General features: G+C 46.3%; 1 protein-coding gene across 2 annotated transcripts; it reads right to left on the reverse strand.

Moving 5' to 3' along the window:
• Nucleotides 1–864: 864 nt before the first annotated feature.
• Nucleotides 865–21,885, reverse strand: MGP (matrix Gla protein). 2 transcript variants are annotated; one of them, XM_055712614.1, is made up of 5 exons: nucleotides 21,734–21,885; nucleotides 4,155–4,307; nucleotides 3,338–3,373; nucleotides 2,106–2,181; nucleotides 865–1,237 (listed from the first exon to the last, which is right to left on the reverse strand). In XM_055712614.1, exons 2-5 carry the CDS (start codon nucleotides 4,213–4,215, stop codon nucleotides 1,102–1,104), a joined length of 309 nt encoding a protein of 102 aa, XP_055568589.1. In that variant the 5' UTR covers nucleotides 4,216–4,307; nucleotides 21,734–21,885; the 3' UTR covers nucleotides 865–1,101. The 2 variants fall into 2 exon arrangements, with proteins under 2 accessions (XP_055568589.1, XP_005441377.1); XM_005441320.3 differs by lacking the exon at nucleotides 21,734–21,885 and adding an exon at nucleotides 7,001–7,157.
• Nucleotides 21,886–22,519: the final 634 nt, after the last annotated feature.

Raw genomic sequence — 22,519 nt, forward strand, 5'->3', positions numbered from 1 at the left:
CCCCACACCAAGGAGCATCCAAGCTGCTGTAGCTGCTGACCAGCCCAGAGCAGCACTGAATTCAACACAGGCATTTCAACACTGGTGCCTCTTGGCCTGGGGACAGGCTTTGCCAGGTGCCCTGGTGCTGGTGACAACCTGACAGCAGTCACACCTGCTCCTCAGTGGGCTGGGAGGTGCTCAGCAACCTGTGCACAGGGTCAGGCCACATCTTGGTTTCAAGTTATGAACAGTAACGTGAAATTGTTCTAAGTAAAGAAAGTTGGGTTTTGCCTCAAACACCAGGTTTATTTATTTACCACCTGTAGCCCCATTTCATCTTTGGTTTCTGCAGCTTTCTAGCACTACCAGAATAATTCCAAGTGGAAGTAAAGGCATGAAAGGGGATTCCAAAAGAAAATATGAGTAAAGTCTGGACCACACACTCCTTTCCACAGCAGCACCCTATGTCAGGACCTGAGGGTAACTGGATAAACAAGATGCAATTTACAGGCTTTACCTGTCACTAACTCTTAACCTAACTTTGTTTTTAAGATTAAACAGACACCTTCTGAATTTTGTTTCCCCAACTGACGAAAGACAGTATAGATTACATTTTCAAAAAGTGCATCTCACTTTGCCTTTTAGACACCATGCCATTTTAAGATGTCTTAAGACTGGGAAATGAAATTTGCCAGTGACCTTTAAAAGGACCACTTGTAGACCCTGGAACAAAAATATTGTAGATCCTTTCAAACTCATGTGATTGCAAGGTAGTGGCTTTTTTCTGTAATCTGCACCAGAGTCTATGATAAACAAACAAACTGAGCTTCTTCATGGAATATAGCACACACACACACCAAAATACTGTGACTCATGAGAAGATAGTATCAAACCAGCAATTTATTGTGTAGTAAATACCCACATCCTGAACTCTTTCTGATCTCTGCTACATCAGCTCAGGGCTAATTAACACAGTGTAGGAATCCATGGCTAGATGGGAGTGAAGCAGCGGGCAGGATAACATACAGGGACATGAGCAACTAAATATGTTTCAGAGCCATTGCATGTTTTGGGAGGATGCTGTGGGCTCCAGGCCTCAGGCTGGGGACAGGTCATCCATTACTTAGTCCTCCTCCTCTCAAGATAGTGCCTGTAAGCAGAAGGATAGCCATGGAGAGAAGCAGGATCACAGGGGTAGTAGTCCTCACAGATCTCCCTCCGAAGTTCCTGTGGCGCCTTATTACGCTCCCTGATCCTGCAAAAATAGGAGAGGTAAGGAGTAAGCACTGTCATCTTAAATATCTGTCTACAGCCCTTTTCTGCCCCACAACCCCGCTCCAGGATTAAAGGTCCATCAACAGATTCCATCATCCAGCTACAAAGACCTTAGCATACCAGCTTCTGTGTTCACCGCACCCCTGGGAGCAATGTGGCTGCAGCAGGAATGTTTTGCCTCCTCACATAACCTTTTATTTCAGGGCTAAGTAGGGTGGTGGGGAAAGGGAGGTGGCTTGTGCCTCAATTTGAGGAAGAGTCCTTCCTCTGCAGTCCCCCCAGCCTGCTGCCTTCAGCTCTTCTGCTCTTCCCCAAAGCCATGCATGGAACAAAGGCCTGAAACAGCCTGCAAAGGGGCCACCCAGTACTGTGAAGGTTTGCCTTGACACCTCGCTAAGACATGATTTCTGTGCTTCAGCCTTTATTTTCATAAGCCCTGCATAAGGCATGAAACCACCTATATCTGCATTTTATAAATGAGGCAAGTTGGCCCCCAGATGGCCCTACGATTTAGAAAAGGTCATGCAAACTCCACATGAGATCTGAGAACTAGATCAAGATCTTTAACAAAGCTTCCCACACTGATTCCTTCCCCTGTTGGTTTTTCCTTCAGCAGACAAATTAAACAGAGCCTTCCCAGCACATGACATGTCCTCAAACACAAGGACTCGCTCTCTGCTGAGTTCTGACCTCTCCCAAGGTTGGGGACTTCACGGGCACCTCACATTGACAGAGGGGCTGAGGCTTCTCAGAAGTCACCGTGGCTTCCACCCCTGGTACTAGCCTGTGCTTGACAGGGAGACACCTCTCCCCACCCCTATCCTCAGTGTCCTGAGGCCATAACGTACCTCTCCTGAGAGATGGCTTGTAGTCTTGCATGAGCTTGTATGAAGTCATAGGCACTTCGCCTGTTGATGAAGGGTCCTGAGAAGGCAAGGCATTGTTCAGAGCAGATAGACACTTTTTCAAGGCCAGATTTCAACAAAAGCTAGCTTCCACATTTATAACCTACTTGTCCACCTTCCCATGCACAGTGAAACCCAGGACCTTTTAATGCTTCCTGCTGCCCACCTTGCTGGTTCATACACAGGCTCTCCCTCTGGCTTGTGCAGCCTGTATGGAAGTGCACACGCTGCTCTCACTCTGCCGTTATTAAAGCCACCCGAGGAAAAGCTACTGTGATTTTTCTGCCACAGCCCTTCTGAGTGAGTGGAACTTTGCCAAGAGGTAGGTGCCAAGCTGTGCAAGACCATGGGATGTCTGGGCACACTCAGCAGAATTACCAGAATTGTGAAATTACAGGTAAAAACAAGAAGGGCCTCAGTAAATATATCTGCCTCCAAGATTAGGCAGTCACTGAGCAGTCTGTGTGGCAGTTTTGGACTGAGGTGCCTGAAGGCCCCTTCCATCCTTTTTGAAAAACATCACAGTCCTATTGCAGAGTTCAGGAGTCTGTGGATGTCTTTGGTGTTAGATGGCCTGTGTGCCTTTGTTCTTCTGACTAGCTTCTTTGTGAAGTCCTTCTTCCAGATGGTGTATTTTCTTTTTAGTTTTGATCCCTCTGTTCTCAAACCCCTCCAGGATATCACTTGTTCCAGAGTGAGACTCTCCACCCTCTCATGCTCTTCCTGTAACACTAACTCTCTCTTCCAGACAAAGGATCCCTTCTGCCCACACATCCCACCTGCTTCTTCCAAGGTGCTGAGAGTAAGGCTCTCCCTGTCCCTGGGGGAGAACAAATCATGTCACTGCTTTCTGCAGTACCTATTCCCATGCTCATCCCCAGGCTTTTTGAGCAATGTCTTTTTCTAGTATCACTTAACCTTTTTTAGGTGCACTTAGCAGGGATCTGAACTCTGTTTTCCAATTCTCATTATATTCTTTGCAAAACAGTGTTATGCATTTGTGCTCAAACATGTGAAGTCTCTTTTTAACTCTCTTGCTTTTCATCCTGAAATGCCATCACCCAGTAAATTCAATTTCCCTGGACTGAATGGTTCTGCTTATTTAATCCCTACGGTACAAGAATATGATCTTGAGCACACTTCAAATTAAAGAAGATAGTAAAGCAGTTTCTTACTGAAATACTCATGGGATTCCATGCTCTCACGGGACTCTGGGGAAAGAAAGAGTGAAACATGGTAAGACAGAGTATTGATGGGATTCAGAGTCTTTCACACACCACAGGTCAATAGAACACTCACAAATCAGAGAAGCCACATTTTTAGGCACCTGTTTAAAAGGAAGAGAAAGGTATCAGTGGTGTGACCTTGAGGAGTTTTGAGTGTTCAGGAGTTTAGAATGGAGCTATCTGGTGCCTTAGGCAGAACTTCAAGGCTTGTGCTTGGTCTTCCAGTGTGTGATTCTCAAACAGTTCCTCACCTTCATGTTCCTGACACCACAGTGGCTATGATACCTGCTTACCTTCAAAGCTTGCATGTGTTCTTAGGAAATGGGTTAGTACAATGAGATGTGCTTGACTCTTGCATGAAACAGTATCTTAATCCCGTTAGTATGGAACTGTGTGCCTCACAGGAAAAGGGGGCTGATATTACAAAAGGAGAAGGAGAGATCTCCCCATTAACAAGGAAAAAAGTTAAGAATAAGAACTCTTATTGTAGTCCAGACAACAGAGGGACAAAAAGAAGAGCAGTCTGCAAGGTGAACTGGAATAGAAGGGAAGAGGTTGAAGCATCCTAGACCACAAGCCACAATACCTGGAACTGACATGTCTGGAGCAGGGCTAGGAGGATCTGACACAAGGGCAAGAAAGCAGGTAAGAGATCAAGTTAAGGAGAAAGAAGACACAAAGTTGAGTAGAAACCATCTGAACAGATCCAAAAATGTCTACAGGTTTATTGTAGTTATCACTCTACCCAGTAAAAAAGGTCACCTACCATAGCAAGTAGTAGCCATCACCAAGATAGCCAGGACCATAAGGATGATGAGAGTGCGCATTGTGCCAGTGCAGGGAGGAATTTCTCACTGTCTCTCTCACTGTGTCTTCCTTCCTCTCTTCCCACTGAGGGCAGCTGGAGATTCTGGGTTGCCTGCAAAATTAGCAGTGGAACACTTCTTATGAAAACAGAGCCAGGAGGGGGCCCACGAAGAGCCTGGGGAAGGCGATGGCTGGCTGGTATACACTCTTTATGGAGCCATTACAAAACATCCTCTGTTAGCAGATTGAATCAGGTTTCGGGAAGGAGAGGGCATGCCCCCTTCCTCTCCCAGTTCAGGGCTGGGGGCCATAATTCACAGGCAAACATGTCACTAGCACTCCATGCTCAGAAAAGCTGGCTGCGCAAGTGGAAGGAATTTCAGGGGCTGCTGGGGGCCCGGAGGGAGAGGTGTGTGCTGATTTCAAATGTAAATGTTTGCCTTTCTAATTTTTCCTCTGATCTGCTTTCTTTGCCCTTGCCAACCTCTGTCTGGATACACCCAGGCCAAACCATTCTGGCTGTTTTGCCAATGGAGACATGCAGAATGAGGCTTCAAACACTCCCTCCCCACTTGGTCCCCCTCCTGCTAGTTGGCCCCTGCTGTGGTTCCAGCCTGTCAATTTTTCAGAAGAGGAATCCAGCCCTACTGTCCCTTCCCCTTTCCTACTTTACTGCCTCAGGAGTGACAAGCAGTAACCTAGAAGGATCCCTTCTGCTGGAAGTATCATAATTTTTGCATTGAGATGACAGCAGCACCCAGAACTCTGTCTCTACATGTCCTCACTGTGGTCCTGACCCTATACTGTTCTTCCAGCCTAAGGGACAACATCTTGGTGAAGGCAGAGGTAACCATATCTCTCAGGACTGCTGCCTCTCTGGTATAGCACTAACAGTCCTCATCCCACTGGGCAGTGAAGTCAGGTGTCAATGCAAGATTTTTCAGCTGGGATTAATCTCCCAGGCCAGCAGTCTCTGAAAGCATTACCTTGCCTTCTAGCACCTAAAGAGCTTGTCTGGGACTAATATCATGGACAGCAGCAATGGACAAAACATGGGGCGTTCCCCTCTTCAGCTCTGTGGTACAGTAGGAGGGAGTGAAAGAAGAATGAAGGAGTTACAGAGATGGCCATGCATGCTGGGTGAAAAACAAGGGGAGTAGTTTGCTAGAGGCAAGGCAGGGAGGGAAGGTGGATACCCAGTGCCTGCCAGCCCTCCCCCATGGCATTGGTGGGTCTGGAACCATGTATATTGCCTGAGGATGAGCCAAGGGCACAGACATAAGCATTGTTATGTCTGATCCAAGCTGTGGTGACTGCCCGTTTTGTTCATGCTTACATGCAGGCATCAGGATTTCTCACTGACAAGGTGTAGACTGAGTGCACTCTGGGTGCAGGCCATTCCCCCCAAGCCAGTGTGGTGTTATCACTGCTGTCACCTGCAGAGGCCAGTCTGGGGAGGATGCTGCAGGTGACACAGCCAAGAACTACAGGAACAGCTAGCTGGAGCCTAGCACTTCCCCAATGGGGAGTGAAAGTTCAGTGGAGCAAAACTGCTCTGGGCTTTACGACTTACCCTTTCAATGCCAAACTTATGGCTCTTGCCTGAAGCCTTTGGTCACTGGGAAAGAAAATGAGCAGGGCCTTCAACTTCAGACCAAAAAGAAAGAATTGCTTTTCTTCCCCATTATCCTGCCCCACATGGAAAGCAGCTCAGTCCTGCACCATGTATGCCCCCCATACCATCCACATCCTGCCAGTTCAGTGCTCAGACTGAGATAAGTAGGAAAAATAGGTTGTGCCGGGGCAAAACCCAGAAGTCTACTATAGACACAAGGTCAGAGGAGAACTGAGACTTTTCTGCTGTCCCTCTGTGCCCTGCCACTCCGTCTCTTTAAGGGAATTCTCTGCTCCAGGATTGTTTGCATTCTTTAGAGCCCACGGTTTTGGAGTTCATGTTGAATGTGGATTTTATCTGCTTCCTGAATGTCTTGTACACTCTGGGAGTTTGTGGGATCTGCCAAGAAAGGGAGGCTTGAGGGAGAGGCTGGAGGAAAGACCCCAGCAGGAAAGCAGTGGGATACAGAGAGGAGGATGTTGGGAGTACTTTGGAATGAAGGTGAGGCTGCTGAGTGGGAAACTCCAATGCACATTCCAGCCAAACCCTCTTTATTTACCTGCTTTCACTCAGGGCACAGCACAATGCTCCCTGGAATACTCTGCTCCCATTTCAGAGGGCTCTGATCCCAGGATGCCTGAGCATCCCCTGCCATCAACCACAGAAGAGCCACAAACACCACTTTAACCCAAATGTTTCATTTTTCACCACAGAGGCCATGCATTTTCCAAGGGATGAATGAACATGCTGACTACACAGCCCTATACCAACAAATCTCCTTTGGGGAACACTTTCCCTTTCAAAAGCACTTCTTTTCGCTCTTCCTGCACTCAATACTTCTCCAGCACATATCTCCCCTCCCCAGTATCATTGGATTGTCCCCTGAGGTAACACACCATGAAGCATAGTGAGCCCACTCCCCCTGCTTTCTAGCAGCATTCCCTAGTTAGAAATTCAAAAAGAGAAGCTAAGATGAATTGCCTGCAAATTCCAGGGAAATATCCACAGTCCCCCAAATAAAGGGTAGATCAGAAAATCAGTCCTCTGACCTGTCTTCTGCTGGAGAGGAGAATCACAATAATTCACACGCCATAGCAACCACTCCTAACATTCTGCAGCTGTGAAGCACCGGCAAGATATTAATAATGAGCAGCCATCCAAGAAAAGCAAGGCAGTCCCTGCATACTCACTAAGCTGTCACTTCCCCACCAGCCTGTAGCTCTTGCCTGAAGGGGCAGCTCTCCCAGCGTCCTGGACCCTGGACTGAAGAAGAGGGGCCCTTTATTTATTAGCCTCAATCAGTGACTCCTCCCCTCTTCTGTCTCCCACTCTTGATCCACCCCCAAGCTACCACCTTCTCTGCCAAAAACACCTTCTGCCCACAATCAGGAAACCAACAGTCACATTGAACTGAGCCAAGAGGGAGGGGAGAGAACCAGAACAGACACCAGGGGCTACTGGGGTCATCACCACATCCAGGCTGCCTTCCTGTGCCCAGAAGCAGGGAGTGGGCACAGGTCTGAGGACAAGCTTGAGTCTCGTTCCCTGCAGCAAGACACTTCCCCCTCCAAACCCTCCTTCCCTGGCTATGCTCTAACTAGAGCTGCACTGCTGGCCAGGGCACCTTCTTCCATGGGGAGCAGGAGGCTAGGAGCCTTCTTCCATCTCCTTTCATGCTCTTTTTGCAACTGTCTGTTCCTCCCTCTTAATGGCAGGCTGAAAACTCACGTAACAAAAGTGTCTGCTTTTAGAGGCAGCTCTGAAACCTCCAAAAGTGACAAACCTTTTGTGGCAAAGAGCTGGCGTGCACCTGAAAGGTGCCCTCACTGCTCAGATCAGACTCACAGCAGTGCTGGACAACGTGTCAGACAACCCAGGATATGCACTTGTGCTTGCCGGGCTGGGTTATTGGGCTTCTGGCCCTGCTTGCACCTGAGCCAAGAGCACAAGTGCACCATGCTGGGATGATGAACCCATGCAAGTAGCAACCTGCATCAGTGCTCCCTCACTTAGCAGAGAACTGTGCCCAGTGCATTCTTGGCATGGGTGCTGGCATAATGTCCCATCCTTCAGTAAGGGCAGGCAAAGCCTGATGGACTGAGCTCAGCAGGAGTGAGGTAGGAGGGATGACCAGCTGCAGAATCAGTGGCTCAGGACATTAAGTGAGAAAACCCATCACATCTATTCACTAACCAAACAACTGGTGAGTGTGGCTTGTCTGGTCTTAGGCTTACATCCTTGGTTGCAAAATGAAAATGATAGTATAACCATGGAGTTAAAGAACCACCAAATTATTGGGACAGAGGTGGGATTTGCTGTGCCTGTATAGGACACATTGTCACCTTAGAGCTGACATGCATTTTTTGATCTATGTACTTTTGCCTGGTTCCCAAAGAACAGTGAGGGGCTCCTGTCCAAGGGTGGGATCTTTAGCTCCTACAGTGCTTGATAAGTTTGGGAAAGTTCAGACTTACCTGTGGCAACAAGGTACCACATAGCACGTACCCTTGTACAAGCAGCTTTTGGCCTTCAGAACCTGAGAACAGCAATCCTGAGCTTTCCTGAAGGTATAGGACACATGGTCATGAGCCGCCTTTGAAAGTCAATACAAACAGGAGGATATTTCTTACCCTCTTCTACCACCTTTCAGGGACAGCTGAATATTCAGCTCTATGACATGCTGAACACTGAAAGAAATCAGGACTCAGAAGATCTGGTCACACTCATCTGTCTACATATTGGAAAAGCCTTGGCTCCTGTGCCATCTGGCAAGTTTTTGCTGAAGTTGGCAAAAATGGGCATTAAAGCCAAAATTGTGAGATGGTAAAGAACCAGACAAATGGGGCAGAAGCTTGAGCAGCGGAAAGGGGAAATGTTCAGAGATTACTAATTGAATTTCTCTTGGGACTAGCTTTACTGAATAATTCCATTAATGACTGGCTTAAAATGGGAATACTTGTGGAGGAAGTTTGTTTATAACACAAAGCATGAAAGCAACATCAGTGCAAAGGAGGTCTGAAAGCTCATACAGGAGTAGAAAGGTGACCTTGAAAGCTGGAGTAACAGAAACAGAGTAATATGCTGTAGCATAAAGTCAAGGTCTTCCATGGGGATTAGCTGTAAGAATCCTTCTGTAAATTAAAAGCTTATAAACTGGAAGTGAACAGGGAACAAAAGTAACAACTGTGACCCAGAGGTGATCACAGAATACTGATTCTGAGATGTCTACTGAGAATGTGCCAGCAGAGATGGGCACCTGTTAGTGCCACTGGATAAAGATATCAGTGGGACCTCAGCAGGAGTCCTCTGCGTGGCTCAGGTCACCCATGTTCATGGAAGAAGAATTCCTGTGGGAAGTGGTATAGGTGAGGACTAATAAGGCGAGGTGAGTTGCAGTCATCCCCAAAATGACAGATCTTCTCACCATAGACTGTGGGAGTCACCAAACCTCTCCTTCCCTGGGCTGTCCACAAGGCTTTTCCAGTAGACCAATGGACTGGCAATTAGGTGTTGTTTCCAGTACTCCTCCAGGGGCTGTTGCAGAGCCCACAGCTCTCATGTTTAGGAAAATTCTCATTTCTAGCCTCTTTAGGGTCTTAATCCACATCCATGTGTCCCTCACCAAGTGCCCAGCTCATGCTAGGAAGGTTTAAGCAGAGTCACTGAGCACTGCAGCAAGGGAATAGACCCTATCAGCTCTGTCACAGGGGAGGGTTTCCAAACCCAAGTTGTCCAGAGTATCAAGTAACTGGACTCACCAATCTGGACAGCCCTTTCCAAGCTTGCTCTTGTGTTTCAGGATGTAAGTTAGTCAACCACCACACGATCTGTGGCTTAGGAAGCGATTTCTCAACACGATAAACAAGTGCTTTTTGGAACAACTAGTTCTACAGCACATGAGAAAACAAGACTATTTTTATTTTTTCATTTAGTCCTAAGTAATACCTAGGAACTGATCCAAGAAGCAAGTGTAATTGAGCCACTAAGTAGCAGTGTCCGAGTATCCATAATATAATTAAAGTCAACAACCTCATGGAATAAATCGTGCTGAAAAGCAGCATACTGACACTAAGCTTTAGAAAGCAAGATGTTTTTTAAACACAGGAGCTAGTCAAAAGACTGTGAAATAAAAATAAATGGAACACATTACAGACATTTAAAGAACTTTATATATATATATCTGAACATGTGTTAGCTCTGGCAGCAAACTCACACAGCTACTCAAAATTAACCCTAAAACTAGTTCAATAGATAGTTCAACCTGGGAAAAACACAGATTTAAACATTTCAAAACTAGATTTAAAATGTTCCAAATATTAAAAGAAAGGGGGAGCACAGAAACAGGAGAAATTGAGTTTCACAACAATCAAACAATTTTTTCCCCCCAAAATAACTTAAATTATTAATTTTCATGTCATTGGTGGGGTGGTGAGAAGAGTAAATTTGTAACAAAATAAGTGGCTCTTTTTCCCTAAAAATATTTAAGCGCATATCTTTGATATTTGTTTCCACCTTTCCCGAGAAGAATTTTGCCACCAGCATTACAGCTTTGTGCAAAAATAAGTTTCTAGTGCAAAACTACACATTGGTTCTAATCGAAACTTCTTCTAACAAAGTGAATCCATGTATAGTCTTATGAGTATTGTAGAAACCATTCTCAGAAGATTACAGATAGTGTCCGTTTTCTGTGGCTGAGGAAGGTTCCCATGCCAGCTCGCAGCTATTTTCTTTCATGCTTCTTCCAGTGTTTTGGACCAGGGTGCATTTCAGAAACTCCCCTTTTCATCCTACACAATGAATTCCAATGACTTTCCCCTGCCCGTGGTTGTGGAACACACCTGTACATTCAGCCTGATGGGCATCACTCTGGGCTCTGGGATAACTGGTTGCTCTGTATCACAGTGCCAAGGAGCAGGAGTGAAATTAAACACCATCAAACGGTCCAGATCCTTCCTCCCTGACAAAAGCCAGATGGTGAGAGGATAATTCTTCTTCCACCTGCAGTATCCTACATAATTTGACCCTGTCTCCATGTTAGCCACGACCACAAGGAGAAGTTTCCAACTGGTAAACTGTGGGGTTTGTTTGGCTGGTTGATTGGTTGGTAGATTGGAGAGGGGTTTAGCCACTATATTCAGTTGGTGGTGGCAAATGTTTAATCTATTGAAATTCAGAGATCAGTGGTAAGATACAACCTCACAGTCATGGCCTATAGAGTTGTGATCCCTGATGTTACTCCTCGTAATAATCCATCAGACTTCAAAATGAAGTCCAGTGGCCTGGAAAAATCACAGTCTGGGTATAAATAAAGGAGCATTTGGGGTCAGCAGTACAGCTCAATAAGAACTCATTGCTCTCCATTTCTGCTTGCTGCAAAAAGTGAGCCTGGCTCAGTCCTTCAACTCCAGTACTCAGCACTCTTCTCCATGGGATATCATTGCATTACTTTAAAGCCTGACTCTCTCCAGCCAAGATTTCCTAGAACAGCTGTGTTTGGCTGAAACAGTGAAAAAAAAGATTACTGGTAACGGGAAGTTCATGAGCACAGAAGACTAAAAATTCACAGACGACAAACCAAGGTTATTTAATTCACTGAATAAAGCAACCAAAGCATTCAGGGCTAAGACCTAACTGTCACTTCATTTGGCTTCCCCTCCACCCACCCACACATGTCCACGTACACTGATCAGCCTAGTTCTGTTGCTGTCTGGGAAGGAAGGGAGAGGATAACGCTAATATTATTTGGATATTGAAAAAATTGGCAGAGGCTACTGTGTAGGGATTAAACAATCCATATAAGTAACTAGAATTGCTTGAACTTCAAGTATCCTATGAAAAATGAAGCAAGCAAAAAGTCTGAACTCTTACTATGAAAACAGCATGCTTCTGGGAAGCACTCTTATGGGAAAGGGGAGCAGAAATCTTTCTTCCTTTTCCACCCTCATGCCCCTCACTTCACCACGAGCACAAAAATGTCCTGACCTGATTCATTCTTTTGGGTCAGATAAGGTTTACCCGCCTTACCTCCTGTCCAGACAGGCAGAATGATTAGAAAGCAGCTGTGGTTTCACTCTTCTCATCCATCTGGTAAACAAAAAATAACAATAATGCCTCTTTTTTCAACAACAAACTTAGCTCCAAACCTGCCAGTTCTTGTGAAGCCAAGATTGGAATGAAAGATTTCTGTTCTGTCTGTCTTGAACGCAGCAGGCCACTGAAATATTTACAAGCATCCCTGTAGTGTTATATAAGTTTCTTTGTTCTGTCTTGGATTCAGTATCTACAGTATCATAAATTTTGTGTTTATTAGGTAAATAACTTTTTCTGTGGCACACCAAGCCCCTGGTCTTGGCCTCTGTTTTCAATATTTGATAGAGTTCAAAGGAAGGCTAGAGCGTGGGGGAAAATGCATGATACCCAGCTAATTGTGAAATGCTGTTTGTAGCAAGAAGAAAGACATTCTTATTCCTTAAAGCACGAAATCTGATTACTCTTATCTTGCTGTGCATAACTACAAATTATATTAATGTTCCTAACATCACATGCTAGCCAAGTCATTTGACTTGATGACCTTCCTTAGTAATGAATTTCACACGCTAATTATATGCTTTTTGGATACATGTTTATGGTTTATTTGTATTAAATTTGACAATTGGTTATTTTTGCTAAGAAATTTCATGTTCCCATAAAGCACAGAAGAATTTTTAAAGGAGAAGGAAAGATAAATCAGATCATTTTTTATTGCTTTTCAATTAGTATTTCCTTCTTCCTAAAATGGCATTGAAGTCCAGAAGTCACCACTTTACCAGGGATGTCTTTGTCATTAGTGGTCATAATTTCCTTTAAATTATTAAAAAAACAATAAGAATAGTAAAAACGGAGAACAAAGAAGAGGTCAGGGTGTGGAAGCAATGGGAAGAAAGGCATAAGAAGGGCTACAAAAACAGCACATATTGATGGCACCTAGATTAGTAGATCATTAAAATCCCAAATATTGACACACCAATCCTCTGGACATCCAGACTGGGAAAAACAAAGCACAGTTTAAAACAAGATATGTCCTTTTTTTAGGACAGGCTTAATGAAAGGAAAAATTCAAACCACTAGAGATGATGGTGATAAATTAAAGAACAAGATTGAAAGATACCTAGATGAAAAGACAAAACACGATGAGGCCTAATGATCCTCAGATATGGGAAAAGATGGAGAGGCAAAAGATCATAGTCACTACCAGGTCCTGAAGGATGCAAAAGATGCATCTAAAATGAGCATATGGTGGTCAAACTAAGAGAAACCCAGGAGACATGATGAGGACTCCAGAGCCCATGCCTTGAAACTTTTATGTGATTGCAAGAAAACCAAATAGTAGGAACAAATGCATCTTGGTGCTTATGAATATGTGGTTATGAAAGTGTTAGTCTGAGTGAGTGAAACCAGTGTGGCTTACAATAAAACAGCCTTCCTTTTCTGTAGTGTCTCACATTGACCTCCAATATTGCAACAGTATTTACTACAAAATGAAGTATCAAAAAGTAACATGAAGACATTGTGATGTCCTCAGAATGGAAAAGTCTTCATCCAAAACCATCTCACATCATTCTGCAGCTTGGGCAGTGGTCTGTGTGGTAAAAAACTTCTTTCAGAGCTCTTTCCACTTTGGCTCATGGTCCTTTTAGCTAGACTCTGGGAGAAAATGGATGGCAAAGATGCACAAGAAAAAGAGCAAGGCAGCAGTGCTTCAGGCATGAGGTGACATTCTTGGATTCATAGAATCATAGCATGGTTTAGGTTGGAAGGGGCCTTAAAGGTCATCTAGTTCCAGCCCCCCCGCCATGGGCAGGAACACCTTCTACTAGACCAGGTTGCTCAAAGCCCCATCCAACCCAGCCTCAACATCCTCCCTCACTTGGCTTGGTCAGCGTTGGTTGGGATCTGCTGTGCTGAAACTATCTGCCCTTTTATATCTCCACACATGATAAAGGATGTATTTTAAGACTCAATACAGGTGCCAAAAATCACATAAAATCACACATATGACTTATAGCATGTATCAGTCCTAGAAGTTGCATAGAGGTTTTTTCCATAGCAGGGCCTTTCTTTAAAGACTCCTGCCAGCAAAGACACTTTTGTCCTTCCTGGGCTTTAATTGATGTTTTTTCCCTCTCTGTTTTAGTGACAGGATCTGTTTACAATACTTCCTGGCACCCATTGGGCTGTATTATTTGAGATTTCTCACTTCTCCCACTTACAGCCATACCTGCACTGGAAAATATTGTTGTACATTTATCAGCAAAAAACACTTCACAAGTCCCATGTTGGGTATACAAGCATTTACAAACCTGCTGGCTGGCTAAGTGTAAGATTAATGAGGACATTTTTTAATACATTTTCCCAAGCAGACGTAGTATGAGAAACTCTGCTGTGCATATGTTATTTACCAAACATCTGTACACATCTGTAGAACAAACCTTCCCCTATGTTACTTGGCCTACCATCTGCCTGTCACTTCAGCTATTTGAGGTAGGCATCTGTCTTTCTAGATGGTCATTTCACTAGTGAACCTACTGAAGGCCGCAAGCCTGGGGCTTGGTGATGACAGATGATGTACAGGCATCCCAAGTTCAACCTTTTTTCAGCCCCTGGAGCTCTTCTGCATTATCTGATCTCTCTGGCCCACTCTTCACTATCGCTCTAATGATAATCTGTTGCTGACCTCCAGCAACCATTGCAGACACCAGGCTGCTAAACAGAAATCTGCTGTCATTATGCCTTAGCTGGGGAGATAATGAGATAATAAGAAGATAAGAAAATAATTTATCACAGTGGGCTTGCGCTTCCAGAGAGAGGCACCATCAGTAAAATAGCAGCGGGAATGTTACAAGGAGCTCTTTACGCCCAGTGAAGAAAGAAATCTGCCAGACTGGAGTGACAGCTGAGAGCTTGGCTTTAGCTCCTTCCCTCCTGCCTGAAAGCAAGCACTTGAGATCGCTTTGGTCAGGTTTCTGCCTCCTCCGGGCAGAGGGGACTTAGCCCTGAGGCACAAAGCTGACTTTAAGCTACTGCTGAGCAAAGGGCTTCTGCTGGGTTGCTGCTAAGGCTGTTTCCTGCCCGGTGGCTGCTGTCCTTCATTCCTGCAGCCTTCTGAATCATGTGAGCTCCCTGAAAAGATGTTGGGCTGCGAGAAGGGTTTCTTCTGTGCTGCTGTCCTGCAGCTGGCTGCTGTGGTAACATGAAACCTCAACACCTCAGCCAATGTTCAGCAGTTGCAGTGGAGAAAACTGGCTCAGAAAGCAAGAGAAAAGGGCCCAGGGACTTTCTTGATAGCCACAGGTTGAGATGACCAGCATAAGCTAACTCACATATATGTGTCTGAACTTTATTTCAGCAGGCTTTGATTTTGTTGGGAAATTAAGTTGCTAAATAGGAGTGAAGTAACAATACACCCTTGTGGGCCTGAACAGGTAGCAGAAGATGTGAATTCCAGTTAACTAGATTAAATCCCCATACCAGGGTGTCCAAGGTATCAGCGGGAAAGGAGCCGCAAGCAGGACACTGAGGGCTGCATACAGCAGCAGGGCTTTTCCCCAAGCTAGGGGCAGCTGCATTCCCAGCGTGGAAGAAGGACAAACCTGTCAGTCACCATGTGTTTACAGCAAATACAAAACAAAGTGAATGTCCACATCAGCAGCTCTGGGTGAGGTGAGGATGCTAATACCAGCCACAGGGATCAGCTTGCCCTCCCCAGCCTGCAGAAAAGATGGGCTCATGACCTGCCTTCAGCTGTAGGGTGTGAGGGGGCCTGCCCCACCTGCCACATTGCCGGTGCTCTGAGCTCCCCGCTACTGCTCACTTAAGCACCCCAGCTTCTCCCACAATAGCTGCATGTTTATGTGTCCTCCTGAGCGTCCATTTCTTTTACCTGACCTGCCTTGCTGTCCAGAAACTGAATCAAAAGGCAGAGGGACAGCCAGGGCATACCTCCAGCCCTTTTCTGTCTTTAGGGCTGCTGATGATCATGGTGATGTTGAGCCTGTGACTTGTGCTGGCTCCAGGACTGGGCTCCCAACACTGCAGGGAGATGCAGTGTAATGCAGGAACAGCAGCCCTGGGCAGGAGAGGTGTCAGGCTCCTCGCTCTGCACCTGCTCACCATGCTCCAGCCATGGGGCTGAACAACAGCAGCTATAAACCACAGTCCACAGTCAGCCTCAGCTCCCCCTGTCCTACTCTGCTTTCTCTCTTCTCCATCCTTGCCCCAGTTGGCCAGTGGGATACACTATGGCAGCAGCCCCAGCCCCTTCTGCAGGCTGTCTGTCCCCTCCATCACAGATACGGCACTGCCACCTCCCACCTGCTCCAAGCCCTGTTCTGCCCTGGAGAAAAGCCTGCAGGAGGGTGCCATGGCCAGGGGAGTGTAATGGAGAGGAGCCCGAGTTGCTGGGGAGGGGGGCAGGGGAAGCATCCACAACCAAGCCCAAATGACAGAGCAAAGCAGTTGCCAATAGCAGCTGCACAACCAACCAGCAATCAAACATAGGTCTTGATACCCTGGGGCCCATCTCAGGACTTTGGCACCTCTGCTCTCCATTTGGGAGTGCTTTTGGGGCAGATAACCATGTCATTCCTCTCAGCCCCCTCCTCCTTGCTCTTTTTTGCTGCTTTTGTCAGTGACCTGGGGAACAGGGTCCCTGGAAATTCACTAAGTGGGTTGTGGGGCTGGGGGAAAAGCAAAGGAAGGTGCTTGTCTGGAAATGGAGCCCCCTCCCACACACACCACCCATCCGTGTCATGTTTGTCTGTCACAGGGAAATTCACAGAGACAGATCTAATATATCAAACACAAACAAACCAGCACCAAGCCTTTGGCTGATCATCACAGCTAGAAATAGAAGCCAACCACTATGCAGGGGCTTTAGGTCTGCATGCTGCGTGGATTCCCAGCACAAGGACAGGCGTTCAGCTAACCCCAGCCCAAATCAAAGCAAACACTCCTGCCTGGATTTTCAAGAAGGGGGCACAGAGGTGAGTCAGAGAATGTTGATGCCATTCAAGGCAATGGGCAAGGAGCAGCTCCCAAGCAGCTCATCTTGGGGGGCTTGAGGGTCCCAGCAAGGATGTGAGGGCATGTTACGAGCAAGACCACAGAACCCCTGGCATAACAAACCTAATGATGTAGCTTTTGGGATTTTCCTCCTCTGCCCAACACCTAGTCTTGCAAAACCAGTGGCACCATAATACCTTAGAGACCACTGCCCTGCTCTCAGGTGTGTCTGAGCATTTGGAAGGTGGGATAGGACAAGCAGACACACAAACCATGTAATTTCCGTAGGAACTGCCACAGAAATAATCCAGCCCTACCATGTGAAATGCTGGTAAAGCAGTGTCTCAGGTTCTAAATGTCCTGGATATAGTTATCTTTGCTATTAAAAGAAGGAGGGTTCATTGTCCTAGATCGCAGAGCCAGACCTGCCAAGCAAGGCTCCACTGAAATTTCACTTGCAGGACTCAGAGCCCAAACAGAAGTCTTGGGGTGAACAGGGCCCCCAGGGCAAGGTAGTTAATCTATTCCTTCTTGTTGCTAAAGGCTTGTTTCATTACCACTCTGATGGAGGGTGCCTGGTGGGTTCTCTTTGTTCTCCCTTTGCACGGGGTATTTGTTCTTTATAAAAGCAGGCATCTTCCCTTGGGAGCAGCAGGGTTATGCTTGGGATAGAACTGCCTCCAGAGCATGGGGTAGGCAAAAATAAATAAAATCATAGCAAGGGTCAGAGGGCCTGTCACTTACACAGAAACAGGGAACCAGCAGAGAGGAAGAGAGTGTAGTTAGAGCCAGCACCGTCCTGAAGTCTGAGAAGTGTCATGTGGAGTGGTTTGTACCCTTGAAAGCCTCAATGCTGCTGAACAGACAGCAAGGCAGAAGGAAAAGACTCTGTTTTGGGATACCGAGGACAACCCTAGTGAGATGATTCTTAGATCACCCTACTCCTGGCTGCTTGTCTGTGGAAGGATTGCATCCTTCCGGAGTGCTTTACAGCTCTGTGTGAGTTAACCAGTCATAGCAGAGAACCAAAGATGTGCTGTTTCCATGCTAGGGAACTGCATGACAGAAGACTTCGGAAGACCCATTAATTGTGCCAGCATCCAGACTCCTGGATGACAGGATGGATCTGTGTAAAAAAGGCTGATGACCATTTAAAGATGGTTGATCCTTTGATAATAAGCATCGCTATCTCAGTTATAGCATCAGAAATAGCCTTTCACTTTAACAATCCCTGCCTTTCTGCTACTGTCTTGCCAAGACTAAAATGTACCAAGCAGGGGCTCATTCACATTTTCCCCTCACCTGCCATAGATATTTTTTTTTAATATGCAAAGATATCTTCTTAATATCTTAAGAATAAAGTATTTTAAACAGAATAATTTTTACATATTCAGCAATTATTTAAAATTATATTAAAATATTGAATAGGCAAATACAAAATATTTTCTTCACTGACAGAACCTCAAGAGGGGAGAAAGCCTGAAAACATTGCTACAAGATGGAGTCTGAAATCCAGGATGCCCGGGGATCCAAGAGAGCACTGCAACTGCATTGGGAAAGCCACATGGCAAGGGAGCACATTCCCCACTGGCTCACATAGGGATAAGACAGCTGCTTCAGGAGGAAAGCTCTCACTGGCAAGGAGTGAGAGACTGAGTGAAAGCAGTGATCCAGATCCGTTCAGCTTCAGCTGTGCCAAGCTAGAGCAACCAAACAAGGCAGCCCTTGATTCATGGCCAAAGATTGCCATTTTGACTCTTAAGAAAGTAGCCATTGGGAGTCACAGGGAGATGGAGGGTGAAGAGAAACTGGCCATATGGCTAAGGCTCAGGAAATCTGGATACCGGAGATCTGGATTCTCACTGCAGCTCTGCCCACTGGCCTCCTCAACAATCTGGGATAAGTTACTGTCTTTCTCTTCTGTTTCTCAGCCAAAGAACAGAAATAATTGGCCAAGAAAAATAAAAGTCTTGATCACAAAGGGAAGTCATGAAATAGCCTCGGGTCAACACCCACACTGAATTCCAAAATGCCAAAGAATACTCAGAGCACAACAGATTTATACTGAAAGTATCACGTCTGTATTTTAAAACAGAGTATTGTGGTCATACAGCCCTGTATTATTCAGTGGATAAGAAAACAGATGAACGGTTTTTCTGGAGGTGATTATTCCATTGATTTCAGTGAGTAATAGCAACAAAACAAAAAACAGGGAAACTGCAAGATCCCATCCTTCTTTCCTGATAGCTGATTATCAGATCCAAGGATGTGGCATTTCCCTCTAGCTGCCCACACAGACCAAAGAACTATACTGCACCAATGTTAACTATGTCTTCTGGTACCTATGGAAGTAATGATGTGCTTCTCAGTCCTGTCTGAGAAAGTTACAGAAAACAATACTACCAACACCCCAGCTACCAGATAAAAGGCAAGAAATAATGATGGTGATAAAAGCATTGTACAGCCATGTGACATGAGTGGCATAGACTCACACAAAGCCCCTAACATGAGGATGAAACGTGAACTCTGGCCTAGGAAAAGAGAGAGGTGGGAGACATGAAGGGTATATAATACTCGTAACACAGGGATAAGGAGGAACTTGGAGTGCACACAGAGCCCATGTGTTTAGGCTGGAAAGTGGATGGGTCTGGCTTTTCACCATGTTCATGGACAGGGTGGGGCTCCAGGGGCTGCTGTGATGCACGGAGGATTCAAAGGCTTGAACCCTGGTGAGCATAAGGAGAGAAGGACACAGTGCTGGCTGCAGCCATGATACAGAAGGCAACTCTGCACAGCTGCCACATGTGGAGGCTTAGAGCAGGCAGGGAGGCCGTTATCTATGGGCCTTTCCTCTAATCCAGAGAAATGTACTGCTTTGCAGCTCATGGGACTAGCCTGCCTGCCTGGATTTGTAGGTACATTAGCAGAGAAGGGTGAAATTCAAAGGGGAGAACAAGTACTTTCTTCTTCAGTGTGCATCTTGTGGCTTTGTAGGTTTTTCCACTGAGAATATTCCTCTGAAGTTTCCTTAGTGACTAAGCCAAAATGAGTCAAAGAAGTACTTGATTCACAGCCTCAGAAAAAACACTGCTATGTTCTCCTCTCCATCATTATCAGTTCCCAGAGGTACCCACTCAGCACCTTTCCTCACTGACCCTTGCCTGTCCCTGACCACATCACCCCTTGGGCAAGCACTTTCTAAGACCAGCCTCTGGCTCATCTTTGCCCTGCTCTTTCATGGTCCTGCAAACCACTTCCCCAACTGCATCCTTCAGACAATATTTCCCCCTCCTGTATCAACTGCCCCCACCTCTTTGCTGGCCCATGGGCTGCCATTAGTGGTACTGAGAGGAAGCCATCCTGTGTGGAGGTGCAGAATGACTAAGCCCTGCAGTCCTTCCATCTGCAAAAGAGTGTTGGCTTCTACTGTTGCTGCCCAGATTTATTGGTTCAGCTTCCTTCCAGACGAACAGAGGCATCAGCCAGCCATGCCCTTCCTCCTTTTATTATAAGGAGGACAAGGGTTCCTACAATATCTTACGCTAAATCTTTGCTATGTCCTCCCCCTCCTGGGAACTCACGCCCAGCTCAGTGATGGACTTCTGTGCATGAGATCAGATCTGACTTGAGCACCATGAAGTTCATCCTGTGACAGCTATTCTAGTATATAACAGAGAGAGTTTTAAAATTTTTATTCAAAGTTGGCAGGGCCCTGGTGCCTAGCACGGTCCCTAGAAGAAAGGTAGGAGGTTCAGTCCTGCCTGGGGAGCAAGCCAGGCAACCTTGCTGTGCTGGTGGTGGTCCTCTGTGTGTATAAGGCACTGGGGTCGCATGCCCTGGAAGGTGTCTCTTCCCTTCATTCTGTCAGTCAGAGGCCTCTCAGCATCTCCCAGCCACTGCCAAGAGCAGGACCACTGCTGACCAAGCAGATTCACATGCAGAAACCAGAGCCCGCTCCTCTTCTTCAGGGCAGATGCAAAGGTTGTTCTGTTCCTTCTCCTGCCAGCCAGACTCCCTGCAGCTCAGCAGACACTCATGGCCAGACCCAGCACTCCATGAGCAGGGGGACTGCAGCAACAAAGCTGAGGCACAGAGATGTTCATATTGAAAGTCTTGGTTCAACCTGCAGCAGACAAGGGCTTGTTCAGAGGTCTAATTCCCTTGCATTCAGCAATGCTCAAAACTTCGGTTTGGGGCCACGCTACACAAAAGGCAGAAAAAAAATTCTGTGCTGAAGGACACAAGTGAGTAGAAATAGCAGTCCCAACAGTTGAGGCACTGCATGTATCCTGTTGAACACTCTCTTTCCCAAACAGCCTTGTTCAACTAATATTCAGCATGATTTACATGAAGATGGCACTGTATCAGCTGCTGGAAAGAGGAGGATAAAAGCAACAGAGAGCTGAACCTTGCTCTGTGGGCCTCAGGACAAAAGAGCAGAAACTCAGCACCAGCTCTTCTCTCAGACCTCTTGCTGCCTGGTGACATCCCTGACCCAGAGTCAGACTCCTAAGGTATGTGCGTATCCAGGAGATTTCTGATGAAAGCTGAATACTGCATGGAGTAACACCCTGCCAACCAGTAGGAAATGCTGAGAAGAGGGTTGTAACATAAACCTGTGCATCTCCAGGCACTTGGAAGTACCAAAGGAAAGTGCCCAAGAGAGTTGAATGATGCCACTAGGACCTGGAAGCTGGTTTCTGCCTGGGGAGGATATGTGGGGAGCACTCCTGAGACCCAGCCCTCACCTCTAAGTTACATTTGCCTATTACATGCCACACACAACAGTTCAGGGGGATAAAATACAAAAATGTTAGTCCCCTTGCCAAACCTCCAGTTCTTTCTAATATTCTGCTCTTAGAGATGTTCAAATTCTTTCTTACCAAAGATGAATGTGAAGTTACATCTTCCACAGTGCACCCAGTTCCATGTTCCCTGGGGTAAGGATGGCAGCTCTTGCATGGCTCCACAGCTTCGCTTTGCTGTCAGGCAGGCTTGGCTGCTATCTTAGCTGGTTTGAATGTCCCTTGAGTCCAGGCACTGCTGCAGAGCCACGGCTCCCACAGCAGAGTATTTCCACAACACTGAGGGGAAAGGGAACCCCCCCCACACACACACACATCCTGCCCTCTGTCAGTTTGTATCTAGCACTTCCTCCCCTTGAAAATCAATCCAGCCTCCCCAGCCAGCTCCAGACATCTGGGCCAAGTATGTCACAAATTTGAGTCAGAGATAACACAATGGGGACAAAACCCAAACTAAAACAACAAAGAGATTGCCCCTCCACAAGATTCTGCCTCCCATTTCTACCTCAGATGCCCCATCGCAGTGTCTGAGCCCACCAAAGCTCCATTGCAGAAGCTTCTGAGCACAGGGATTAAGGCAGATCCCCTGGCTCTACGCCCACCACTGCCTGTGCCCAGGGCATCCTGAGTGCAGCGCTCCGGGGCCGTCTGTGCTGTGCAAGTCCCAAAGAGTACTGCAGAGCAGTTGAGGAGGAGGAGACTTTTCCTGTGGCTGCCTTGTGGCTCCCAATGTTGTTAGTTAGGTGCAGAGCTCTGGTAGGTGCAAAGGGTATTAAACTCCCCAGTGTACATAATGAAGCTCCTGAAAAGCTGTCCCTATAATTAGCTGTGTACACAGTGAACACAGTCACTGGGGACGTTGCT

Source organism: Falco cherrug, chromosome 5, assembly GCF_023634085.1.
Source record: "Falco cherrug isolate bFalChe1 chromosome 5, bFalChe1.pri, whole genome shotgun sequence".
NCBI classification, from domain to species: Eukaryota; Metazoa; Chordata; class Aves; order Falconiformes; family Falconidae; genus Falco; species Falco cherrug.